At 46.7% G+C, this 27,599-nt stretch overlaps 1 protein-coding gene across 23 annotated transcripts in view; it reads right to left on the bottom strand.

Annotated features, from left to right (window-relative positions):
* Positions 1 to 27,599, bottom strand: part of DYSF (dysferlin) — a 207,617-nt gene that overhangs the window by 9,803 nt on the left and 170,215 nt on the right. For 16 of the 23 annotated variants that reach the window (XM_033124795.1, XM_033124787.1, XM_033124801.1 and 13 more), the window contains 10 exons: positions 21,058 to 21,156; positions 13,752 to 13,880; positions 13,291 to 13,446; positions 11,640 to 11,731; positions 8,930 to 9,100; positions 8,121 to 8,263; positions 6,129 to 6,268; positions 4,847 to 4,935; positions 4,485 to 4,580; positions 3,922 to 4,063 (listed from right to left, as the gene is read on the bottom strand). In XM_033124795.1, coding sequence (XP_032980686.1) covers positions 3,922 to 4,063; positions 4,485 to 4,580; positions 4,847 to 4,935; positions 6,129 to 6,268; positions 8,121 to 8,263; positions 8,930 to 9,100; positions 11,640 to 11,731; positions 13,291 to 13,446; positions 13,752 to 13,880; positions 21,058 to 21,156 — 1,257 coding nt within the window. Of the gene's footprint in view, positions 1 to 3,921; positions 4,064 to 4,484; positions 4,581 to 4,846; positions 4,936 to 6,128; positions 6,269 to 8,120; positions 8,264 to 8,929; positions 9,101 to 11,639; positions 11,732 to 13,290; positions 13,447 to 13,751; positions 13,881 to 21,057; positions 21,157 to 22,479; positions 22,492 to 27,599 lie in introns of all 23 variants that reach the window. The other 7 variants (XM_033124779.1, XM_033124791.1, XM_033124786.1 and 4 more) reach the window with 1 other exon arrangement.

Below are 27,599 nucleotides of genomic sequence, written 5' to 3' on the forward strand. Positions count from 1 at the left end.
GGGAGACAGATACTATGCTTACAGCTGAGGAAAGCAGAACAAGTAACTTGGGAGTCACACCACTGAGAAGTGGCAAGCCAGGGTTCACACCCAGGCAGTCAGGTGCCAGAGTCCTGCTCTCACCTCTAAATCCTGCTCTGCCCATGTGATTTTAGGAACAGGCTGGGCTGGCTGGGACCCTGAGGTTCCCCCACCCCATCCCCCACCCCACCCTGGCTGTCACCAGAAAGATCCCCCTGACACACTGATGTCAGGAGCTGACAGTGGAGGGCAGTGATCCCAGCTTCTCCCTCACATGCCAAACCACCCACCTCCACCTCTGAGAGCTTGCCCTAGGGCAAATCAAAAGCGCCTGGTGCTGGAAAACTGGACAACCTCTTCTCTCCCCACCCCACCTCCCTCAGACCAATCGTTTTGAAACAGTGTCATCTTGGGCCTCTTCCCAAGAGACCTCAAGGAGCAGCTGAGGGGTGGGGACCAGGCAAGCCGGGGCCTGGGTTTACCCTGGGTCCAGCCACACTCAACCCAAAGGACGGTCACTGGGGCTTTCCTGCTAACTCCTATTCTCTGTCCTCTCATTATAGCTTTCCCTAAGAGGGTGGCAAGGACAGGAAACATTCTGACCATCCTGCAGGTCATGGGTGCCAGGTCATGAATGCCAGGTCATAGCACGGGCCTGGCCCAGGTCTGAGACAGACTCCCTGGGGAGTCGGGAAGACACAGGGTTTGTCTGGCCCTGGGTGCCCTGTCCACACAGCCTTGCTGCCCAGTCAGGGCCATGCCTGCCATATGGCCACCCCAGGTCATGCAGACCCACAGGGCTCCCGAATCAAAGACCATGCCCCGTGAGGAATGGCCACCTTGCAAAGTACCCGGCCGTGGCCTGGACTGCTGTCTGAGTCGGTGAAGGGGCTCAGGTCCCCAGCTGGCCCCTCGCCCCCCAGCCTCTGTCTGGTGCCTCCCCCTTTTCCGGGCCCCAGCCCTCCTGCAGGTGCCTCCCTCCTCTGGCGGGGCTTTTATGGCCAGCACCACAGGCCCGCCTGCACAGGCCGCCAGCAGCCTCCATTCTTCTGGCCGGCCTGGTTTATGGGCTCAGTAATGAGCCAGAGGTTCAAACGGCCCCTGGTGGGAGCAGCTGGGCTGGGGCTCCAGCCTGGGGAATGGCCCCCCAGGTCCCAGGCGCTCATTATGCTCCTGGTCTGGGCCCTTTTACTAGCTGTTTATTTGCAGGGTGGGTGCCTGACGCGCAGGCAAGCCCCGGTGGGTGTGCTGGGCTCCAGGTGGGGAGCCGGCCAGGGCAAACAGCGGTGGTTCAAAGCAGCCGGATGAAAGGAGACCTTGTACTTTACGACAGTCTCGTCTGGTTAATGGGGTCCCTGGAGGGCCTGCCTGCCAGAGGCCCTGAACCCCTCGGCAGAGAGCTGGCTCTGCAGCAGGACCGTGGAGCCCAGAGGCTGTGCAGTGGCCCCGCACAAACCCACCGCCAGACTCAGTTCTGTAGCCCGGATTAGCTCATTGGTGCCTCACTGTGGGCTTGGCTCCACTTGCCTCCTAGGGTCCCTTCTGCCACAGAGGGACCCACTGGCTCTTTCTGGGTCAACCTGGCTCCTCCCTCATCTCCTGGTTGATGTCAGAACCCCCTGGACTCTGTTTCTCAACCTCCTTTTCTGACCTCTTCTTCCCATCCCCATAGCCACCCTCTCCGGGAATTCCCGTTCCCTTAACCCTCCCCACTTCTGGGTCCTGACTCCTCTTCCTCCTTTCAACCCCGGAGTCCCCAGAGGCCTCTCATCCTCCCAAGGCTAGTCCAGGACTATGGGCTATGCCACAGTGGGCCAACCCAACTCTCTCCTTCTTCTTTGCCGGTGCCTATAATTCAGAGATGAAACCCCATCATTGCCAGAATGGATCTACCTCAAATGTTTAACCAGAAACCCCAACTTGGCCCTCAGAACTTCCAGGTAACCCTTCTCTGTACCACCAGTTAGCTTGCTCTCCCTCCCTCTCCCACCCTCTTGTCCTCTCTCTCTCTCCTGGTCTCTCTCCTTTACTCAGCAGAACAGCTACTTCCAGGCTTTTCCCCTTGTCTCAAATCACCTGTCACAGTGCCAGATTCTCTCTCCTCCTACTTTGTCGGAAAAAACACAAGTCTCTGCTTCCTGGACCTCCTTGCCCACATCTCCACCGGCCACAGTGAAGGGGTGGTCCCACCTCCCGTCGAAGCAGAGCAATCCACGTCACTCAGCCTCGGTTTCCCAGCCACACCTAGCCCCTCGTAGGACTTGGTGAGCACCAGAGTGGGTGTGAGGAAGCCTCAGCCTCCCGTCTCCATTCCCAGCCCCCACTCCCTCTCTGCCCACAGAAAAGAGAGACAGTGTTCATTTGGTTTGGAGCCCTCCCCAACAAATGCAGCATTTGCTTTGTTATGGAAACATCTTGTGATAGACAAACGCACTGAGCAAAGGAAAATAAGACTAAACCTACAAATAGCCCAGGCTTTCCTTGACGGCACAGAACGCAGGACGTTGCTAAAGTCCGCTTTCTGGCAGGCACTCTGAAACAATCCCTGTGTGAAAGAATTCATTTAACCTTGTTGAACCCACATTGTCTTTTGTTTGATGGTTTCAGAACGTTCCATGCCGTATTCCGGTTTCTCCAAAGCACAGACGATCCCGTGCATTGGGTTAGGAGGAGGCCATGGGGACAGGACGTAATGAAAACAATTAAGAAGACCCAGGCAGCCAAAGTGCATTACATATTTCCCTTCGTTAAGCCACTCGACCATCAGGAAAGAAAGAGGAGTAAGAGAAGCTTTGCAGGTTGAAGCCTTGAGCCACCTCCGGAAGGAAATCAGACCAGCAGAAGCAAAACACCAGGGCGGCATCTACTCTGTCAGGTAGGAGAGAACCTAAAGATGGAATTGATTCTAGATGGGCCACAGGTGATCAGAAGGTCCAGTGACGTGCCCTCCGCCTCCAGACAGCCTGGCCGTGAGGCCCTCACTACCTGCAGCACCCTCTTCACTGTGCCCTGGCTCTGCTCCCTAAGGGCAGGTGTGCTGCCACCAGGAGGGGGCCGCCTGCTTCAGGATCTTCCTGTTTCAGGAGTAGAGTTTATGGCCCAGAAGAAACCTAAACTAGAAGAAGCTAAGACACAAAGAACAGAGGTCCCTGAATCCACCCTCCTCCTGGCTGATGCTGGCCAGCTCTCCAGCGCCTTCAGCCTGGGGTGAGAGCACGGAGGTGGAGAGCAGACAATGACTTCCGGGTCTGGAAGGGTAAAGTCACTCCTAGTGACTGTCCGGTTTGGGCAGTGACCACGGGCAGCAAACAGAGAAGTGTGGGAAACTAGGTAGCAGGCGGGACCTAGCTAAGCAACACGCAATCCTGTGGACAACCCAATCCACGGGACAGGTAGGCCCTCTTGGGAAGCTCTCCCTATAGGGTCTGCCCCACTGCCCCACGGATTTCCCTACAAATGTTCTTCCTACTCTGACTCCATGACCTTTCCTGCTGCTTGGTCTGTCTAGGATTGGGAGAAAGGCAATAGTTCTAGGATTTGGACTTAGCTACGTGCTTGTGGCACAGGTATGGGGTGGTTGTGGGGTGGCAGCTGTGCTAATGATGGCAATGATGGTGGAAGCAGAAGGAACAGTGGGGATGCTGGAGATGGTGGTGGCAGCTTTGGTGGTAGTGGAACAGCGGTGGAAGCTGTGGTCATGGCATGAGTGAGGGGGCAGTGGTGGTGGTGACATGGACAGTGATGCCGCAATGGTGGTGGTCATCATACAGCGATGGCAGTGCTTGTTGCAGCCTTGGTTGCAGGGTATGACAACGGCCTGCCAGCAACTGGTAGTACGATCACACTGACATTGGAACTAGCCCAGGAACTAGCCCCTTTGGGGACAGGAACAACACTCACCTTCTTGGAGACGGTGCAGACTTGCTCAGCGGGCAGGTAGTCAAAGGGGAAAACGAACCTCCAATTAAAGTTGCCTTCACCTCCCAAGGACCGATAATGCACGTCGGTCTTTTGCCTGTGTTCTTCAAAGCCAACCATCCAACTAGACATACACGTTTTTAGAGAACATTTCTAATTAACGTCTCTACCACAATATGTATCCTCAACTTAGGCAAACAAGGAACTGAGAAGGGAAATGAACTTGGTAAACGATAAAGCAAAAATAATTCCCAAGAAATCTCTATGAAGGGCCGAATGTGCCGCCAATTTTTAAACATTCTAAGTTTTTTCTTGAGGGACATCCTCAAATCTTGTAAGTTAAACCCAAAGATTAATGTAGAAGACGAAATCTAGTGGGGGAGTAACTCCCAAAAGCCAGAGACCACGCCCATAAGACCCTCCTTCCTTGCTTGTCCTCCCCTTCCCTACACCAAAGACCTCCCCTTCCTGGTAGGGTACCGCCCCAGAAGGAACGGGGGTGACTCAGTGGAGCTGGGCTAGGTGGGAAGGAAGATGACTCCCACCCTTTCACATAAATGTCGCTCATCTTTTCCCCCGTGATGCTGAGGTCATCCAAGATCACATCCTTGGTGTTCCAGATTATACAACGCAGGAAAAACCTGTGGAGAAGAATGATTCAAATCGCATGGATTTCCCACCAAAGGTTGGGGGATCCTTGACTGAGAAGCCAAGAAGCCCGCTCACCCAAGAAGACCCCAATGCTTGCCTGGCTGGACACTTGGCCAGGCCTACCCAGGAGTGGTAGGTACCCTGCAGCTTTAGTGACCCAGAGCCTGGCCCAAGTGATCCTCCTTGCCCCACCCAAGCTGGCTGGGAGCGTCCCACCACCCCACTCAGTTCAGAGCCCATGGCTGGGGTACATCACCTCCTGGCTCTCCGTGGGGTGATGTTGAAGGGAGGTCCAGGCCGCCCCAGGGCCTTTGGAAATAGGTCGATCCACATCTGCAGCTTCCCCTGCAGAGACATGACTCTATTCTCTCACCACCCTTTTCATTCAACCAACATCTACCTGACTGTCTGCTCTGTGCCAGACACTGGGGCACATGACGGAGAAAACCCAGGGTCTGCCAAGGAGAGGTTCACGGCCTCTTAGGGGAGGTGTCCTAAATGGGACCACAGGACCAACTGCAAAGGTGAGCCCACTGGCCCACAGGGCGATGATCTGGGCCTGTGCCTGGGAGTCAAAGGTCAGGGTAGCCTTCTCAGAGATGGTGGTATTGAGCTGAGTCTTGATGTGCCAGATGGAAAAGAGGAGAAAGGCATTCCAGGGCACGTGAATGGCATACACAAAGTCCTGGAGCGTCGGAGAGCATGTTACATCATAGAGCGGCTCGGAGGAAGTCCATGACAGGAAACTACTCTACCAGCCACCCCTCAGCTCCCTACCTGTCCGCAACCCATCTTACAGAAGAAGGAACAGGGTTGAAGGAAATTCTGCAGGGTCACAGAGCTAGAAATGCAAGTGCTGACATTTCAATACCTGCTGTGCCCCCCTGGGGAGCTGGTGGCCACACCACCAGGGGGAGAGGAGCTCGGTTCCAAACAGCAGAGATGGTGTCCTCTGCATGTTCCTAAAGGCACCTTCATAGCTGCCTCAGCCCTTGTCTGCCTGTCACCTTCTCTGTCCCCCTCCTCCTCCAACACCCAGCCCTGAGCCCACCCGCCCTGGGCCTGCTGCCCCTCTGCATGGGAGGATACCCTCGGCCTTCCTGGTGACTGCTCTCTGTGGCTGCCCTGCCAGTCTGTCACAGGGTGCTAGTGGCCGGCCTGGACCCCCTGCTGCAACCCCGCACAGGGCCAGCCATCTGGGACGTCACGGACTGGTGATGGGGACGGCACGCCCAGTCCAGACCGAAACCACGAGGCTTTGCAATGACTCACAGGAAGCCAGAGATCGGCCTACAGGGGACGGGGGAAGTGGCTTGGGCCCATTCCCCAGGCCCTGAGGGCTGCGGGTAGCCAGAGGAGGCCAGGCCCAAGAGGTCCCCTGGAAGGCCAACAGTGGTGACCCCTGAGACTGTGGAGAAACACCATAAAGGAGGGAGGGGCCAAATCCTGTGATCTCCGCTGGTGCGTCCAGGATGTCCATGGTGTCCTTGAAGTAGGGCTAGCCTGGGGACTCTGGAGCCTGGGGCTCCACGGCCTACCTGCTCGATGTCAGGCTGCAAGGGGCTGTAGAGGGGCCGAGACTCCACATGCTCAGGAACCAGGCCCTGCTGCTGGAGGACGTGCAAAGCCAGACGCTCCTCCACTGGACCCAGATGCGGGTTCGGGACCCTGCCAGCCTCTGCCCCAGAGAGAAGAGATAAAAGCTGCTGGGGCTGAGTGAGCCAACGATGGTAGGGCAACCAGGGGCCCTTGGGGCTCCCCTACCCCACAGCCTCACCCCAGCACAGCCTCACTTCTTCTGGTCCTCATGTCTCACTCTCTGCAGGGAACACTGTGCTGTCCACAGGCTCCAGGCTTAAAATCCAGATTCCCCATGGCCATCATTTCTACCAAGCCTCTTCTGTAAAGCTCTTCTTCTTTTCCGCCAATTCAAATCCTGCCCACCCGCCAAAGCCCTCCTAACTCTGAGCCTCAGCAACCTCTACTCCCAGATCAGGCGCTTAGTACTCGTCTCTGGTTCGTGCAAGCTGTTCTATTAGTAGCAGTGCTAAAATAATAGCAGTCACAGCAAACACTTGTAAAGCGGGAACCAGGCACTTTTCTCCATAGAGATTAACAGGGTCAATCCTCATTGTAACCCTAGAAGGTAAATGCTATTATCCCCATTCTACAGACGAGAAATGAAGCACAGAGCAGTCACCCAGCTGGTCAGCAGGGCAGCTGAAACCACAGGAGTGGTTCTGACCCTGACAAGCCTGGCCAACCAGCCAGCAGCATGAACTTGGAACTCCCGTGACAGAGACCTTGGCTGGGGGTAGGAGGGTCTACATGTCTACACACACATACACACACAGGTGTGTATACTCAGGTGTGCCCATGTTCACAGTCTCATTAGCATGCAAACACACACGTTCATCCATCAAACCTGTCCTGCCCACTTTAATAGGTGCCAGTAAGGAAGTGGCAGGGCATCACACAAGGACCACGGGGCCTAACTGGATGGGTGACATTGGGCAGGTCATTAACCACCCGTGGCCTCCACAGCCTCATCTGCAAAAACAGGCTGATGTCAGACCTCACCTACTCTAGCTTTCTGGATTTCCTTTCCTACAAATGTATGACCACAAGCCCTGGTCCCTGTGCTAAAGCTGCTCACAGACGAGCAGAAGGCAAGGAGACCACCCCTACAACAGATGCACGTTCCTTCGGAATACAGAATGGGGGTGGGTCAGGGCCTAATGGAGAGGAGCTGGCTCAGCCATGACCTGGGACAGTCAGAAAAACAGAAAGTGAAGGAGGGGATTTGGGATAAGGGAGTCAAAGCCATCAGTCCCCTTTTATAACCCAAGCACCAGCTCAGACATCAAACATCTCTGAAACCAGCAGATGGTGAGGGGCCAGCTGGGCCTATAAACACCACCGGAGAGTCTGAGCTGCTCCGGGTGAGCAGTGCAGGCCTGTGGGCACCTCAGACACGTGGAGAGCATGTGGCAGGATTCTCAGGCATGAGCCTTAGGCAGACCCATGGGCAAGGTGGGGGCGGCAGGGCTTCCCGCCTGCCCTTTGAACACGTTAGGTGCAGGGGCTATGAGTGGGGGCCCAGAAGGTTCCATCAAGGACAAGTTGGCAGGCTAGTGCAACTCAAGTAGAAAACTGTTTCTCAGAGGTGGACTATACCCCAAACTCTGATCAAAGTCTGACCGCTCAAAGCCAGAAGCTGACGGATTTTAACCGTGACCCTGCCCAGGGCTTCAGACTCACCTCTCATCTTGCCCTCAGATGGGCCCCAACCTGACCTTGGTCTGAGCTCTGACCTTGGCCCTACTTGACCTCTTATTTTTACAGTGGTGTCACAGACAAGTACTGGTCCCTAATGTACCAAGCGCAAGGTTAGCCCATCTGTGCTGTCCTAGAGGGTCCCAGACCATACCCTGTATCCAGTTGGCCCCTTTATGACAGGAGAGAGACAACAAGAAAGGAGGGGGTAGAGGGAGAGCCCACGATGGTTTCAAGGTCACGTGGCAGCTCACCTATTTCTTCAATGGTGTATTCTTTATCTTGAAACAGCACGTGGTTTGTCCTGTACACAGGGGCCTTGACCCTGCGCTGCTGGCAGAAGAGGTGCAAGAGCTGGGAGGGGCGGAGCTGGTCCCTCCACTGGTTCGGTCCAGAGCTGAGGCCCAACAGAAGACAAAGATGAGACGCTCTCGGACGCTGACAAGGGCGAGGGGCACGCCGTGACCCGTGTACTCCCACTCATGGCATCACCCACCCTTCACTTTTACAGCGGGTACCCTATGTGGCCATTCATCGTGACTGGAGATCTCCATTTCACAGATGGAGAGACTGAGGTCCAGAGATACTAGGACTTGTTTAAATACATATACACAGTATTGGAACTTAGATGTTTCCAATTTCCAGATTTAGAGAATCAGACCCAAATAAGATCCAAGTTGGTAGGAAGTGGGTGGAGGCTGTCTACACATGAGTTCACCTGATATAAATCCCCTCAGGGTGCATCTGGGGCCCATGTGTTCCATTCTCTGTCTCCTCTCTCCACTCCCTCCTTCCCTCTCTTTCCCTCTACAAGCCCTCAGGGGTACCTTAAGGAAAGAGCAAGATTCTTAGACAAACAGGCTCAAATACTAATCCTACCACTTACAAGCCATAGCATCTCTGGGCCTCAGTTTCCTTATCTGTGGAGTCAGGTCACAACCCCGATTGGACTGAGTGAGAGAACATCTGTGAAGTGCTTAGCCCAGAGCGGGCACACAGTAGGTGCTCCATATGCAGAGGGTGGGATGATGGTCAGAGGAGCAGCCAGCTCCCGTGCACCTACACACAGTAGGTCTGTGGGAGCCCACAGCGAGCCCCAAACTTGGACAGCAGCCTGTTCTCCAGGTCAATGACGGTCTCCCCGATCTTCTCGTCCTTGGAGAGGAGGTCGTAGTCATAAACAGTGATCTTCAGATCCTTCTCCAGAGGCAGAGTGCAGGTCAGCTCAAACATCCTGTGGGGAGGGGCTGAGGTCAGAACAATGGCGGCTCCGTGTCATCCCCACACAGAGTGGGAGCTCAAGGGGGTGGCAAGAGTAGAGGAGGAGCTTGACAACCATCCCTGGCCTCGTCCTCTCCTCCCAGGAGTAGCCCTGCCGTCCACCCTCCTTGGGTCTCCTGCAGCTCTTAATGCACACCACTCACAGCACTCTACTGGTACAGTGCATGTGCGTGCTTGTGTGGGGGGGGTCTGCACCACAGAATTAAGGGATGAATTGGAATAGAATGTTAAAACTGAATTTCCACCAGGACACCAGGAGACAAGAGATATGAAACTCCAGAGCAAGGCGCTAGAGCCCTGGAATTCACCAAGAGGGTGACCTGGGACCCACTTTCAGGACTCTGGGAGCTTCACATCTACTTCTGGAGTGAGATGGAGAGAGTCTGTGAAGAAATTTCTTTGAGAAAGCTCCTGTTATGCTCTGAGACCCCCCCCCACCCTCCATGCGGGTCAAATGTGGAGGTGTTGGCTCTCCCCCCACCATTTCCCTGCAGGTAGGAGATGCAAGCCTGGCATCCGACTCACACCCAAGGAAGTGAAAGCACCTTGTGGCAGAGAGGAGGAGAGAAGGGCTCCATTTGGGAGGAGCTACATTTCTTCCATCCTGGCTGGGCCACCACAAGGCCAGACTGGAGCCACTTTGAATCCTGCCCCATGGGACCTGGGGTTCCAACAGTGAGAGACTGTGAAGAGGCCCATCTGAGGACCAGGGGATGGAGGCCACCAGCTAAAGGGACATAGTATCTGCCACATCCCAAGAGCTGCAGGGCAAGGACTCAAAGGGGCTCTCTGGAAACCACCCACAAGAAAATAAATCAGCTTTAAACATGTGACACCCAGAGGGTGCCCGGATGAAAGAGGCAGTGAGCACAGAAAATGGGCCCTCTCCTCTAACACGCTGCCCGAGTCCTGGCCCTGCACGAGTCAGGAACCTCAGTGGCTTGCCAGAGAGAGGAGGGGAGAGACACTAGGCAGAGAGAGGGAGAAGACGAAGCCTTCCCTCCACACACACATCCACGTGCTATGCACAGCTATACCCAAAGCAGGCCAGCTGGGAGAGGGGGGCGACTACCATCCAGCCACTCAGGGTGTTTGTAATTACACATGAATGGCCGTTCTGGCTACCAACTTGAGACTGTGGGTTGATGACAAAGTGGATTGTCTAAACGTGAGCAGAAAAATTGCCTGCCTGCCTGCCACGGTTTCCACTCAGGGAATGAGGAAGGTAACCCCCACAGAATAAATGTTTACAGGATACTGGCAGACAAAAACAAAGTTCTGCTTTGATTATATCCCTCGAGTTGTGCTTGTTTGAAAGAAAGAGTTTCTGCTACCACCTGAGGGAGGCTTAAAACCCCAGGCAGAGCAGCTTGGTGAAACAAAGTGGGAGGGGTGTGTTTCTGCTCTTGCTCCCCTACCTGACCCGGGCCCTGATATCCACACTCCTGCTGTGGAATAAGCCCAATCTGCTGCCACCACCATGAGCCTGTACCCCGTGCCCACCACTGGAACACACCAAGTCCAGCTCCTGCCCACCATCTTCTCTGCAGCCCTTCCCTCCAACTCCAGCTTGGTGGTGGCTCATTATGGCCAAGACTGTTTCACCTTCAGAAACGGCACTTCCCCAGGCTGACTGGGTCCTCGCGGCACAGCTGAGTGACCACAGCTAACCTGATAGATAACCAGTTTATGAATTCAATGTGTCACTTGACCATATCAGAGCACCACACGCCTTCTCCTCCAAGTGCTAGAGAAGTAGCTGCCCACTTCCCTCTGTGATTCTCCTTTCTCTGGCCTCATTAAGTTGCATCCAAAGAGCAAGCAAGTCAGGATGCCTGGGAGCTACGCCCATGCAATGGGCACAGGTCCTTCCTTTCCTTGCTCTGAGAGGTCAAGAAGCATTCGACTATCCTGAGTCCACACCCTTCCTCTATCTATCCACTACAGACAAACGTGCAGCCATAAAAGAGAATAACCACTAAACACAATGTGGGATCCTGGATCAGATCCTGGAACGGTAAAAGGACATCGGTAGGATCATTGGTGCAATCCTGATAAAGGCTAGCGTTTAGTAAATAGTAATGTGCCAATATCAATTTTTTCAGTTTTGACAAATTTACCGTGGTTTGGTAAGATGTCAACTGTGGGGGAAACTGGGTGAAGGATATACGGAAATTGTACTGTCTGTAACTTTTCTGTAAATCTAAAATTACTCCAAAGGAAAAGTTAATCTAAAAAAAAGAGAATAGTTAGCAAATGCATGCTCTGGGTTTCCATTCAGATTTCTGATCTTGAGGTAATTGCGTACATGTTTAAGTAGGAGCTTCTACCAGGACTCCAACCTTCGGCACATAATGAAGAATTAGGTGAGGTTGCGCTGCCCCACCCAGCCATGCACGATTTAGCAAATACAGACTTCCCAGTAGCTCCCTAGGCTGTAGGTCATCCAGACTGGCACCTCCACCCCAAGACCCAGGTGGCCCCAAACTTACTTTCCAAACACAGGCTCCAGAGTACAGGGGATGTAGTTATCCTGGTCACTCACCGATTTCTTCCCTATGGAGATCTTGATATAAGGATCACACTGAAGGAGGAGACAGAAAGACCTAAGTGAAATCACTTCCCCCACACGTCTCTGAAGTGTCTTCAGTCCTCTGCCTCCTGATGGGGCTAGGTGGCCAGATCAAGGAGTTGCCATCCTGTCATCCTGCCGGGCCAGACGCCCCATTCTGCACTCCACACCACACCACCTGGCCCTGGTGTGGGCTTCTAGCCACAGTCCAGCAGTGGAAATGGGATACCTGAGTCCTCCATACTTCCAATGCACTTCCGCGTTGGGAGAAGGTGGTGGGGGCCTAGCTGATATCCTCAGTAACCTAACAGTTTGTAGGACCTGGGTGGCTGGGGCCCGCTCTGTGACCTCTGCTCCTATGGATGGAAAGGGAGAGGTGGCCAGGCTTTGTCAGCCCCACACATCCAGACTGGCCTTCCCTGGATGCCTTCTGCAAGCAGCAGCGTCCCCTCAACTAGCCTCCAGGAGCAGCTGGGGCCGGAGAGTGCTCAGGGTCAGGATTGGCATGAAGAAGACTTGAAGTTCATGAACTGGTGGCCACATCCATATCTTGGGGGTCACTGGCGGTGCCTCGGCTGCGGATGGCTCCATTCTGCTCTGTGACCACCCAGAGGGCAAGGGCAGCTATGATTTCTCACTTTTAAAAGCAGGGCTCCAGGGATAGGACACCAAGCCTCTACCCACAACTTCAAGGACACACGCTAGGCCTGTACCCATCTAAGGGGACACGAGAGGACCCTAGCCTCGGACCTCTGAACTCCTGTCTCTCGTCTTTCTTCTTTCTCTTCTGTCCCAGCTGTATGTGTCCCTCCCCCACCCTCTCCCCATAACTCCAGACTCTTGCCCTCCTTCAAGTTCCCATGGTTCACTCGGGGCCAGGACTAGAGTGAGGCGATGAGGAACTTGCTCCAGGCACAAAGTTTCAGGGAGGGCCAAGAAGACTCAATAATCAAGATAAACAATATTTGAATGCAATATTTTAAAACTTAAAATCAATGCCAACAGTCCCTGATGAACAAAATATCAAAAGTTTAAGTAAAGACAGGCTCAGTATTACGGGTTTTCTTTCTGTCTCGGGCTCCACCGTGGCACGGCAGGGTTCCTGATCCCATTCCACGGCTTTGTCTCCTTACCCCACACCCCACGTTGACAGTCCTACAAAGTCCAGTCCAGTCTCCACCTTCAATGTCACCGATCCTTACGCCTTATCCTTGTGCTAAATGTACACTAAGCAGTCTTCTTGCAAACTTGGCCAAAGTTTTTAACCCTTCCCCAAATACTATTTTCATCTCCCTCCCAACCTATCAAAATTCCATTGGTCTTTAAGAATCCTGTGCCTTCCAGGAGGCCTTCCTCATTATTCCAATGTCTTGTACTGACTTCGGCCTTTTCTGAACTCCTAGAACACAAGGCCCTCGATAGAAGCCATCCAGTCACATCTCAGTTTTGCATGTTTGTCTGGTTTCCCCAGCTTCCCGTAAACGTCCTAGGATAGAGTGTGTCCAGATGCTGCAGCCCATTTGTACCTCGGCCTGCTATTCCAGGGGAGGTGAGAGTTCTAGGAATGTTACCTTCCCATTGGGGTCCTTGGGCTGCAGGCCAAATGCCCGGATGATATAGAGGCGGACAAGGCACTCCTGGGGCCCCTGGGCGGCCAGCTGGTGGAACTGTCTTGGGGGCACAGGAAGGGCTGGGTCTTCTGGGAGGGGATAAATTTTGAAGAGACCCTGAAAAGAAAGAGAGGTCAGCTTTCATTTTTATCATCGTCACCAACACAATCACCACTGTGACCATTACTCTCATGTCTGCCAGAGTCATCACCACTGAGATCACCAAGCCCAGGGTCATCCACTCACCACCATGAGATTCTGCACCAGCAGCATCGTGGTCACTGTCGCCACCTCCATCACCCACACGGTCATCAGCACTAGTCATCATTGATACTACAGTACCCCTGCCCCGGCCTCTTCGCTTCCTGCTGCCACCCAGTCTTAGGCCTCCCCGGGTTAGGGACACGTCCTCAAGGATTTACCTTAAATTCCCCAATGACAGAGGGGTCCTCCATCTCCTCCTGAGTCTTGCCCCGGTACAGCTTGAAGGTGTTACAAAAGTCAGACAGGCCCTCAAATGCCTCCACATTCTCCAGTTCTGTGTCATAGACCTGCCACAATCAGGGAGGAGAGAAGGTGACAAAGGAAAGAGACAAAGAAGAGGGACAGCAAAGGAAGAGGAAACATGATAATGTCAGAGTGAAGAAAGGCAGAAAAGAGAGAAGAAAATGACAGGGGAGGGCACAAGCAAGTCAGATGAACAAAGGCAAAGAGCGGTGGAGGTAAGAGAGGGGCCAAGAAAGAAGAGAGGCAGGTGAGGGAAAGGACAAAGGCAGAGATTTAAAAAACAACAAAAAAATGCAAATAATGGAGATTAAAGAGAGAGAACAAAGGGGGAGAAACCAGGAGAAGGGAGTAAGAGAGGAAGACATTTGTGCAGTGCCACTAGAGAATAGGGTTTTCTGGTGAATCCAGGATTCTAGGGATCTGAGAGTCATCATATACATAGTGCATTTTTTAAGAGAGTAAGATCACAGTCAAACAAATGAAAAAGTTAACTGACTTTTGATTTGAAGATCAAGACAGAACTTTGGAAAATTCACAGGTCAGCATGTCAAGCAAAAATGCTCACTGTGCAAGATGTCCAAATGGCAGTGATATCAAGCACCAGACCGAGTATGTCTTTTGAACACCACAAGTGTGTCAATTCTATTTGTTTTATTTCTCCCAAACAGCCAATGACTTTTATTTGTTAGAGTAGTGTTTTAGAATTGCTTAGGTTTAAACAAAGCAGTAGTTTTCTCTTACTGATGATAAGATATACCTAATAAATTGTGATATTCAACAACTTAGTATACATGCTAAGTTGGTTATATCTGAAACTGACAGACAAGATACTTCAGGTAAGTTCCTTTCTCATATTGCTAAATATTATTTCTCATTTAGGTCTAGCTCAAGTTCTACCTCTTCCAAGAAAGAATCTTTTTTGCAAGTGATATAGATTCATTCTTAAAAATTAGAAAATATCAGTAAATATAAAGAAAATGTTATTATTGCCTTATATTCTGATTCAGAAAAAAATAACAATTAATTATTTGGTTAACATTTGGCATGTATCATTTTGAAATTTTGCTTGCTCTATTTGTATAGTTGATTCATTTCCATCAAATGACCAGTTCTTTGATTTGTCAATTTTACCATTTTTTTCTGTTCTAGTTCCTTATTTCTGCTTTAATCTTCACTCTTTTCTTCTTTCTACGGTTCTAAGGTTTTTTATTCTAACTTCTTCAGTTGAAGCTTTATTTACTTTGCTCCCTCTATTCTGATAAGGAAAATACTTACTATGAAATTGCTTCTGCTTACTACTGTCTTGGCATTGCCCCATTTGTTTTTGCTGTATAACATTTTCATTTTCTTGGCATTCCAGAATTACAGTTTTATTTTTATTATTTGATCCAAGAGCTAGATGCCTCATTAATTTTCATTTTTTATTTTTAATTAATGTAAGTTTGTTTGTTTTTAACTTCTATTTATTTTAAGTGTGTTTTTCCAGGACCCATCAGCTCCAAGTCAAGTAGTTTTTCATCTAGCTATGGAGGGCGCAGCTCACAGTGGCCAGTGTGGGGACTGAACCAGCAACTTTATTGTTAAGGGCACCACGCTCTAACCAACTGAGCTAACCGGCCGCCGGTTTTTAAGGCTATAAACTTTCTCTGAACGCTGCTTTAGCTATAACCAGTAAAGACTAATATGTAGCATTTATCATTGTTTCCCAAATATTCTGCAATTTTGTTTTCTTTATGTTCTTTCACCAAGAATTTTTTTTTAAAGTTTGTTTGTTTGTTAATTTTCCAGATAGAAGATACTTTTGGGGTTTTTTATCTTATTATTAAGTTCTAATTTTATGGCATTATAATAAAAAAACATTGTCAGTGGTATTGCCACTTTTTGAAATTTGTTTAAGGTTTTTTTCATGGCCTGTTACTTGGTCAATTTTTATAACTGTGCCATTAGATGTAGTCTCTGTTTTCAGGCTACAGGGTTCAATCAAGTTAATAATTATGCTGGTTTTCTACATCCTCTCACATTTTTGTGCCCTTGACCTGACATGAACTGAGAGAAAAGAACTAAAATTTCCTCCTACCTACCAGTGTGTTTCTATTTCTTCTTGTAGCTCCTGTAATTTCTGTTTTGTAAATATTGATGTTGTATCATATAGCACATAGATACGCTCAAAACTGTCCTTTCTTGGAATTGCACCATTTAGCTCTATTAACTGCATTCTTTGTCTCATTTAATTTGGGGGACCTGAATATGCTCTCATCTAATATGAAGATTGTGATTTCTGCTTTCTTTTCACTTGCATTTTCCAGGCACACATTTTTCCCATCTTTTATATTCAGCCTTTATGAATCTCTTTAATTTAGAGTTAGATTTTACTTTGAGATCTGATTTAAATTTTGTTATTAATAAGTGATTGATATGATATGTAGTATTGACATGACAGATGCTTTTAGTCTGCTTGTACATTTATACTTACATAGTTATTAGGTTGGTGCTAAAACAATTGCGGTTTAAAATGTTAAAAATAATTGTAAAAACCACAATTACTTCTGCACCAACCTAATATATATTTATAGTTTTCTAGTTTCATAGATTTTTTTTTTAAATCTTTGCCTGCTTGATCCGTTGTGTATGTGTGTGTGTGTCTATGTGTGTGTGCACGCATGTGTAGTTCTTCTGATATCTAGGATGACCTGAGTTTATATTCTAATATTATTATAAATTTATATGTGCTAATAATACTTTTATTCCTCTACATCTTTAGGAACAGTATTTAGGACTTCCCTACTATAGCAATGATAAATTAATCAAATTTATCTTCCCTCTCCCTCTCCATCACCCAGTTTTAGACAATACTATCTTCTTTAATATTTACCTCTGTACTGTTTGCTTCTAATTTGCTTATACTCCTATTATTTGATTTGCCAAGTTTAAATATCTGTCAACTCTATTTATTCTATACAATGGCAATCAGTGTCCTTACTTTGTATCTCATCATCTTTTTTCCTTCTCCATCTAATTTTTGTCAGTTTTATCATTTCTACATTTTCAGTATATATAATATTTAGATTCTGTCCTGTTACCCTAACCCTTCCATTTGTTCTCATTTTAGGTCTCAGGTTAAATGTCATCATAACCAGTCATTTTGTTGTGGTTTTCCCAGTTATCTCCTAATTAGATGAAGTTCATTCCCTAGGAGTTCCTTAAGACAGGCTCATGGGAACTATATTACCCATTCCTGAATATGCATGCTTGGGTTTCTGTAACCTGTAACCTTTGTGCTTGGCTTAATATAAATCCTCAGTCACCCTTTCTTTCCTTGATGATCCATAGACGGTGCTTTACTGTCTTTGAGTATTAAATGTTGTTGTGGAGAAATTGAAGCCACCTTGATTTATTTCCTATTTTATATGACTTAATATTTTTGGAAGGAAAGAGGTATGACTACCCCCAAACATCCTTTATCTCTAAAGTCCAATAACACATAGTAGGCTGTGTCTCAGGATTGACCAATCTGAGTCAATTTTTCCTGACACACAGTGGATCTTGTAATATGTATATTCAAATATTCTTTCATTTCAGTGAAGTTTTATTAAACTACTGTTTATTTGTTTACTTCATTGTTTTGGTTGTCTTCCTCAGAAACTCCAACTATGCAAATTTTGGATCTCCTTTCTCTGACTTCTACATCTGTCTTTTTCTCTTTCTTTTTTTTATAATTTTTTCTTTATTTCCATTTTGTTTAGCTTATTTTCATCATTTCTGTCCTCTATGCTCCTTATTGTGTTTTCCAATGTGGCCATTCTGCCCTGGGCTCCATCCAATTTCATGTTTCCTTCTCCTCCTTTCCTGAATCCTACCAGCTCACATTTCATCTCTTCTCATCTCATGATCCCTTGAGTTCTTTCATTTCTGCTTTGCGTTCTGACTGCCCATTTCTAAAATGTTTACAACAAAATATTTCATCTCATCTGCTCCTTGGCAAAATTTTCTGGTGCGTACATATCCTCTTCTTTTGGCTAAGTTATGATGAATATTTTTCTCGTCTTTTTTTCATAGTAGTTTTGAATTAATGTTGTGAAATTTCTTTTATTATTACTTGTCACTAAATGTGTTGGATTTTCCAAGACCAATTATTTCCTTTGTTCCCACCACAGAGGCAGACAGTTTCCTGCAAACATGGCCCATCTGTGTGATTCTTATGTAGCTCCACCTTCTCTTCTTCTCTGAACCAAACCAGGTCTAAGAGGCTTTTGTCACCAGCCTAAACCTGTCTTCAAAGTGCCTATATCCATTGTTGTGAACAAAGGATATAACTTTTATATGCTATGGTGAAACCTCAATTTCAGGTACTATATTTTTAAACTATGTATTGTGAAAATTTTGAAGCATACATAAAAGTAAAGAGAATAGATAATAAGCCCCCATGTACCTATAACCTATCTTAAATAACTATTAACATTCTTTTATTAGTAAGTATGGGGTTTTCTGAGATCTGCTATCACTATGACCTTTCATCATCCCCATACATCTTCTCCTAATTTATTGCCGAGTGGCTTCTACCCAGTCTCGGTTGCCTTTGGACAACCCTTACATGTATTTTGGAGTTTGCGGGTTTTATTTGTTTCCAACTTTTACTGAAAATGGAGTTTGAGGGTTTGAATGATTTCCAGAAGAAAAGGGGAAAAATGCTGACTTATGCAGCCATGTTCATACTGGAAGTCCTAATAAAATACTTTTTAAATTTCCAAGTGGTTGGTCTTTTTGTTTAAATGTTTGTTGTTAATTTCTCATTTTATTAAATTTAATCAGTGTTGCATGATTTCTATTTTTGGTTACTTATTACTAAACTAATATATGACCACATTTTATAAGTATTCTCTGAGCATTATGAAAAATGTATTCTCTATTATTTTTTATTCTCTATTTTAAAGCTCCCTTTAACTTTGCTTAAAAAAGATTTACCTTGTTATTCATATCTTTTATTTCCTTACGTATTTATTTCTTTCTTCATCTGTCTAGGAGAGAGGTGCATTAAAATCCCCACTGCAACTTTAATTTCTATCATCTCATACTTTAACTTGTGTGAGCTATTAGTTTATATATTCCTACCATTTTTGCTTTAGGCATTTCTAAGCTTTATTGTTCTATGCAAAATGTGTGGGAGTTTTTTGCATTGAGATGTATACATTTTATTTATATAAAACACTCCATTTTGTTTCCTTTGCTTTTTACTTTAAGTTCTCTTTTGTTTGCACTTACTTTGTTTGCCAAAAGATTTATTTTTAGCCATTCTAAGTTGTATTGTTTTAGACATGTCTTTGAAAGACAGTATAATGAAGTTTGACTTTTAATATAGTCTAAGAGTCCTTATCACTTAATAGAGGCACTTAATCCATTTTTACTTATTAGGAAAATTAATATGTTTTATTCTTTTTCTATTAAGTTTTTCTATGATTTCTGGGGGTGTTTTTATGCTTTCTTGCTGTCTTTTGTGTTCTATCTTTTACTATTAAGACTATGAGTTTATTTTCCCCCTATGCTAATGATCACCAAAAATATGTTTTTGTCTATACCCACTGTGTACTCCATTCTCTCCGTAATGCTACAGGCTATTTTTCAAAGACTCATGAGGTTGTTAGTGGTTTTCTTCTATTTACTTATCCTTAAAGGACCAGCGTTCCTTCCAGGTCTGGTTTTCCCCCCAGAAACAGGTTGAGTGCATTTTGTTCTGGACAGCCCATTTTCACTTGGATACTATCAGAGATCTCCTCAGAGAAGTCAAGCTGGAGGGCTGGGTGCCAATTCAGTATCTGGCCTCTGAGGGAGCGGCAAGGGGGCCAGGACCAGGGGCCATCCTGGCAGAAGTCCTCATTCTTACTGACTTGTTTTTTTTCTCATGTTTTTGGCAAGGCTACAGTATCACGTGCCAGGCCTAACGTGTCGGACCTTCTTCCTGGTGCACAAATAGTTCTGTCTCTCTGCCCAACCTCACACACCCAACTATCAAGTCAACGAAGAACTTGTTGCCTGATGAGGCCTATGCCTTCGAAGCCACTGCAGCTGCCTGAGGCACCGTCTCTGTGCATCCAGGTCTCCCGACACAATTCACCTGGAAGCCTCCAACGTATTAGAGACAACTCTTGCCACCTTGTGAAATCACCCTCTGGAGTGTGCACCAAGGGCTTTCAGAAGAATTGCCTGAAAGCCCAGGCCCCCACCCCTCCAACCAGCCCCAAATCCCATTCATCATGTTCCCGTTAGGGTGCTCCTTGGGCCACGCCCATGCGTCTGACAGCCTTTGCACCCTTCTCTAAGTAAGGCAGCCAGATATAGCGAAGGACACCCAGTTAAATTTGAATTTCAAATAAATAACAGATCATTGTTAGATAAGTGTGCCTCCCGAAATATCTGCAGCATATTTATACTAAAGTATTCACTGTTTATCTGAAATTCCAGTGTAACCGAGTATCCTGGATTTTATTTGGCAACCCTCTCCAGGATACTACACAACTCCTTTAGGGAGTAATTTTGAGTCACCTTTGGTTATCTTTTTTTAAAGTACCCTACTTTAAAAAAGCATAATTGTATTTGTGGAATTTCCTCAAAATACCAGAATTTGTCTGATTCTTCTCTAGTTTTGTTTTTTTATTGTTTTGTGGGGCTTCTTTTCTTTTCTTTTTTCACAGAAACAGAGCTTACCAAATTTTTATATTTACTAGGTAATTTCTCTCTCAATTGTAGAGGTGGGGAAATCAGAGCTACATTCTCGAGCTGACTTTCCTTTATACTTTAATACAAATTTTTGTTACAGAAAAGTTCAAATTACTTCAAAAGATACAGAATAGTATAACAAATCCCTAAGTACCCACCTCTAAGCTTTCAATATTTTGCAATTTCAATAATTTTTAATATTTTGAGACTCTATCAGAGGGCCACGCACACCCTCTATCTTCCCCCTTACTTTTTTCTTTTTGAGCATTTTCAAAGACACCCTAGGCAGAATTTCACCCATAAATACTTCAGTACTTTTTAGCATTCTTCCAATACGCTTCCTAGCTTACCCCAGCCCACACTTAGCTCATCAGGATTCTTCAGCCTCCAGGCACCCAACGAGGAGACAAACGTGTGTGGGTGTGTGTTCTCTTTCTGTTGTGTCTCCTGCTGCCCGTGGCACGTGCCCAGGGACTGCTGGAATGAAGAGAACAGTTGCAGAGGACTCACCTGTAGAGTGTCAAAGTCCTTTTCCAAGTAAGAGCCGCACTTTTCCCTCTCCCCAGTCGAGGCAAAGAATTTGCTCCACCAATCGATGAATTCCTCCTCCTGAGGATATAAAGAAACCAATCACTTCAGAAACAGAATGTGCCATGCGAGGTCCTTCTGGACTGGACACCTAGCAAGGCTGACAGCCGGCCTGGACTTCAAAGCTCCCCTATTGGGAGCAGAGAGCAGGTACTTCGTGCCTCTCCAGGGGCCAAGACTGTACAGACTGGAAAAATGGTTTGAACACCTGCCCGGTATTCAGAGGCAGAGGCTCTGGCCGGGGCCCTGTCCCCATTTATTGTGTAATTCTGTTAAGCTCTCGGGTTTTCCTTTTTCTTTCTGTAAAGTGGGCATAATCGTTGCATTACCCCCTGTATTCCAGGGACATGGTGAGCTAAAATCTTACAGTACATAGGACAACTTTTGGAGGAAAATGTCAATAATGTGTGATTTATGAATAAAATGCAGTAGACCCAGGAAAACTCAGACCTCAAAGAGCTATTCTCCCTGCCCCTCAACAAACAAATGAAAAACAAAGTACTGGAAATCAGAACTTAGCCCCCCCCCCCCCGACCAGGGTCAAATCAAAGCCAAATCTCTGAACACCAACAAATGCTGACTAAATGCCCATTATTCAAAAGACATTATGCTACATAGAAGAAATGAGGTGAGAAGAAAGGAAGTTTGTGACAGCACACTCTCTGCCCTGCCCTCCCTCCACTTCCTGATATTTGTAGGAAAAGATGGACAGCGCTGTTGTGGCACGTACTGGCCTCCCCACCTTTTAACTCCCCCTGCACATGCTAGGTCCACAGGCCCTCTGAGCGCTTGTGTCTAGAATGCGCCTCCAGTTGTGTCATGTCTGTGTGTGTCCTGTCACCAAGGGAGTCAGCAAGCTCCCTGGAGGTGGGATGGTCCCTCTTCCCCAGGCCTCCCCCAAAACCTGCCCAGGGCTGGGCACTTGGTCTGTACCTGTGAGTACCATTAAAGCTCACCCAGTTCCATGGGAAGGGCCAAGAACATGGTAGAAGAGCCCATCTCTCCACGAGTGGGTGAGCTAGTTCTCCCAGGAGCCTGCTCTGATTCTAAAAAATGAATTGGATATCTGCCATTGAGTTTCTGGAAATGTTGGTGGTTTGAACCAATGCCCCGTCCCTTGAGTCCCAGGTTATTAAAGGTGAGCATCAGCTGGAGGCAGGCCAAGGGAACCTGAACAGGTACAGTGGGGAAAGGGTGGAATGAGGTGCTCAGAGTCTCACCCATCTTGGAAGTGTGGCCCTAACACTTCTGTGTGGCCAGAATGTGGTCCCCAGACACACAGCACAGAGAGCAGGTGTCAGAGCCAGGCTCAGTCTGCGGAGAATCATTGTCTGACTAACTTACCAGGAGGTTCTTCTGCAGCCAGAAGAGAGGTGCAGATAGGTTAAGACACAGGATAGCAGAGCTTTCCAACTTACAACCACTCAAGAAAACCCAGCATAGGACAAGGCAGACGCTAGGCCTGATGTTTTATATTCAATTTAAAGGAGAAGATACTATGGAACAATAAACATACACAGGCATGCATATCAAACTCACACAATCACCAACACGTGGAAGACTGTATTACACAGACATGCTCGAGGGATATGTACGCTGAAATGCATATACACCTCCCCAAAATACACATATTAATTAACACACAGGCAAATACACGCACATCATTAGAAACAGCTAGAATGGAATTTCATTTCGCTGTTTGCTTCCTCCTAACTCTTTATTTTTTCCCCTAGTCCAGATACTTAAAGATTTGAGGGTATGACTCAAGCCCAGAGTCAGGCATAAATAAGCAACAACCAGTGTGTTTTGTACAAAGACATGACAGGAACACAACAGCTGTGGGAAAGTTCTTACACTACCATTAACATTGTCAATTAAATAGACAAACATTATGTAACCTAAAAACAGAAAATATACCTTCTTGTCCAGCACCACTGGAGCACTTAGAAAAAATTAAAAGCCACAAAGCAAATCTCAGTAAATTCCCAAAAATAAACTTATTATTAGTCACATTTTCTGACCATAATGCAATAAAATTAGAAACTAATAAAAAAAATTGAAAATTAAAAATCCCAACCTTTTAGAAATGTAAAGCATACTCTTAAAACCCTCCTAGCTCAAAGAGAAAACCAAAACTAAAATCACAGATACTTAGAAAATACCAACAGTCAGAGGGCTATACCCCCAAATTTGTAGGTGGTAGCCAAGTCTGTACTCGAAGGAAAAGTCAATCTTGAAGTTTTTACTTTTATACAAAAAGAACAAAAATAAATAATCTGATTAACTCAAGAAAGAAAAATTAGGAAGACCAAAATTTGAAGATGACAAGTGGAAATTAATATATTAAAAAGAAGAAGGACATTAGAATTGATACTTAAACCCCAGAACAAACTTTCAAAAGACCAATAAAATAAACATTTATCAAATCTAATGTTGAAAAGTGGGTACACCATAGGAATGAAAAAGATCAAATAAAAAGAAATTATAGGAATAAAAACATTAAGAGATTTACTACACCCAAATCAATGACAAAACCTTGGAAAATCTAGATGAAGTGTATAATTTTCTAGAAAAATATAACTTGCTAAAATCGACTCAAAACTAATAGAAAACATGGAGAGATCAGTAACCCTGAAAGTGAAAGAGATTTCAAAGAACTACCTCCAAAGAAAGACACCAGGCCAAGATGGTTTCTTTTGGGGTAAGTTCTATCTTTCAAAGAATAAATCATTCTTTGTTCAACAGCATGGAAAAAAGATGAAGTTTCCCGTTCATTTTGTGAAGCCTAGCAAAGACAGACACACACACACACACACACAGATTAATCCTATTCCTGAATAAAGATGTAAAGGTCCTAAATGACATACAAACAAATAGATTGCTGCAGTAGATCTGACATGGTCAAGCTGGATTATTCCAGAATGCACAAGTGACTCAACGATATTGGAATCCTCATACACTGCTGGTGGGAATGTAAAATGGTGTAGTCACTTTGGAAAACAGCCTAACAGTTCCTCACACAATTAAACAGAAAGTTACCATATGACCCAGCAATTCCCCTCCCAGTTGTATATCCAAGAAATGAAAACTTGTGCCCACACAAAAACTGTACAAGACTGTTTATAGCAGTACTGTTCAAAACAGCCAAAAAGGAGAAACAGCCCAATGTCTATCAACTGAAAGATGGATAAAGGAAATGTGATATATCCATACAATGGCATATTATTTGATAATAAAAAGCAATGAAGAATTGATGTATGCTATAACATGGATGAACTCGAAAACATTATGCTAAATGAAAGAAGTTAATCGCAAAAGACCATATACGATATGATTCCATTTACACGAGTAGGCAAAGCTACTGAGACAAAATGTAGACTAGTGGATGGACATCCTACCTTCCCTCCTGTTACCATGGGTGCTGTACTTGCACCCCAACCCACAGCCAACCCTGGCACTCGTGTCCTGGATCCCATGCCCTCTGGTCTACTCAAGGACACCACTCCATGATTCTCCTCACCCTCTGCTGCGTCATCAGACTTCCCTCACTACTGGATCAGTCCCCACAGCATTCAAACATATGACACTGGTTTCCATCATTTAAAAAAAAAGTACGTCTGGCCATACTTCCCCTTTGGGCTTCCACCTTATTTTTGTTTCCTTTTATAGAAAAACTCCTAGAAAGAATTATCTACACTTGTCTCCAATTCTTGTTTTTCCCTTCTCTCTGCTCTACCAAGACATGCTTGTGAAGGTCACAGTGACTCAGACCTCCACGATCAATCTAGTAGCAGTGTTGGATATAGGCAGTCACTCCTCTGTCCTTGAAATACCCCCCTTGCCTTGCAGAGCCCCGCGGTGGTGATCCTCCCGCCTACTGGCCACGCCTTCTCCATCTTTGCTGATTGCTCCTTGTCACCCACTCTCCGACCACCCGACTGTCCTGGGGCTCTTTGCTCAGACCTCTTCTCTTCCCCGTCCACTCTTACTCCTTTGGGGGTTCTCCTCAAGTCTTCTGTCTTTAAATAACATACACATTGATGAATCCCACGTTGAGCTCTCCAACCTGGATGACTCTTCTGAACTCCAGCTGCCTACGTCACATCTCCCACTGGATGTCTCATAAGCTTCCCAAATGCACCATGTCCAGATTCCAATTCCTGATCATACCCCAGCCACCGGCGCCTTCCACAGTCTTCCTCATGTAAGTAGATGACAACTGCTTCCTTCCAGATGCTCAAGCCAAAAGCGCTGCAATCACCTTGGACTCCTCTTCCTCATACCCCACATCCCATCCATCAGCAAATCCTGTTGGCACCATCTTCAGTACATAGCCAGAATCAGACCACTGGTCCCCTATCATGACCACCTTGGTTCTCCATCACCTGGATCACTGCACCAATCTTTTAATTGTCCTCCCTATTTTCACATTAGCCCCCAAATCTATTCTCAACACAATAGCCACACACATCAAACACATCCCCTCTCTGTACAAATCCCTCCAATGATTTGACAACTCATTCAGAGGAAAGCTAAAGCCCTTACAACAGCAACAAGCCAAAGTCTCTCACGAGGAGCCCCTCACACCGCCCTGAATCTCACGTCCCCCACTTTCTTCCTCGCTCCAGCCACAGTGGCCTTCCTGGTCCTTGAACATTCTCAGCACCCACATGCTCTTCCCGTGGCAGGAACTCTATCCCATGACAGATCCATGGGTGACTTCTTCACCTCCTTCAAGTCTTAACTCAAATGTAATCTGTTTTACCCTCTTTACTGACCATATTTTAAATCATGACTCCTTCCCGGCAATTCTTTTTCCAGAAGAAAAGGAAAAATTGCTTCTTCTCCTTAGCAATTATCACCATCTGATGTTCCATATATTTTACTTAGGCATTTACTTGTCCGTTGTGTCTCTTTCCCATAAGGGCAGAGATCTTTATCTTTTTTAACACTATGTCCCCAGTACTTAGAACATTGCCTGGCACATGTTTGCAGTCCAGTAAATATTAGATAGATATGTGAATGCCCTAAAGAGCAGAGGGCTGGGTGATCCTTGACTTTTAAATTTCCAAAGGCAGACGACATGCCATTAAAAATATATATAGGTTCACAAAGATGTTTGTCCAGCCAGTTTTCCCACCCTATACAAAGGAGACATAAGTGTAGAGGGGGTAGAAGGGTAGAAGAAACAAGAATTAGAGATTTGTGGTGATTTCTGATAATCTACCCCCACACTTTGCCTCCCCAGCATTAGCTCCAAAGTTATATACGGGAGAGACTCCTCCAGAACTTTGGGGACCTGGGAAGCAGCAGTCACCTAAAAGTTGCCAGAGGAATTGGAGCACAGCAGAAGATGGTTGTAGGGAGTCGTGAGGACAGAGCCTAAGGAAGCCCTCGTCATTTCCTGTAGACCCGGAGTGTCATGAAACAGCTGACAAATTGTCCCATGCTCCTTAGAAGGGCTTGAAAGTGAGGCCAAAGAGAGAGCCAGGGAACCTGAAAGGGTCTTGTGGCCAAGATAACAAGATGTTGACTGTGCTGTGTGCTCAGAAACCAGTGGACCTATAGATTCAGGGAGGACACATGCTGGTGACCAGGAGGCCCGCCCCATGGAAGTCATGACATTCTGGAAACCCAACCCATGATTTAGTGGCCTCCCAGGGGTGAGGACAAAGAGGAAAAGTCCAAAACTGACTGAGCTGAAATCTACACTCTTGAAGAATACCTGGACTTTCCTGCCATCAGGAAAAACGTGAGCTCAACAGAGAGATTAAGTTGAATCACAGAAAAATAAAATTATATTTTTAACACACTCACAGATGTGATTTGAAAATATCATTCCTGCTATTTCACTAATCTGGCTTCTGATGAAGTTACTGCAAGCCCACTTCTTCCTACTCTTCCTCAGGAAGTCCAAGAATAAGCTAGCACACCCGTGAAAACGAGCCCCACAGAAACAGGACAACGCTTCCATGTCTTAACCCAGACATGCCAAAGCCAACCAACTCTCTGATGTCAGTGGAACCCCATAACCCAAAGCTCCAAAAGGGAACTGGTCAGAGATGTTCTCTAATTCCAAGTGTGTTCTTGATCTCATTTTGCAATAGTTGAGCATCCAGTCTTGGACCAGGGCAAGGACAAGAAACAAATGCAAAAGGCTTGATTGTTGAAGTATCATCTCAGGCTTTGGCAAAAAGTCTGACCATTAAAACTCGATTTCCCCATGTCCAAGGTTCAAGGTGCCTCATCGTTCAGCCAGCCAAGCAAGCAAGTCTGATCAAGGCATGGATTGGCGGCCTCTCCAATTTCAGCTAATAGCGTTCAATTCCTGAACAGCTAGAGCCATGTAACAAACACATGCTTCTGCAAGCTTGATCCAGTCTAATGGGTACCCTAATCCCTCCGAAGACCCAAATCAGCACAGCACATTCCGAACATGTAATCTCCCATTTTCATTCAGTGGG

The sequence above is a fragment of the Rhinolophus ferrumequinum genome, chromosome 13 (genome assembly GCF_004115265.2).
Source record: "Rhinolophus ferrumequinum isolate MPI-CBG mRhiFer1 chromosome 13, mRhiFer1_v1.p, whole genome shotgun sequence".
Lineage (NCBI taxonomy): Eukaryota > Metazoa > Chordata > Mammalia > Chiroptera > Rhinolophidae > Rhinolophus > Rhinolophus ferrumequinum.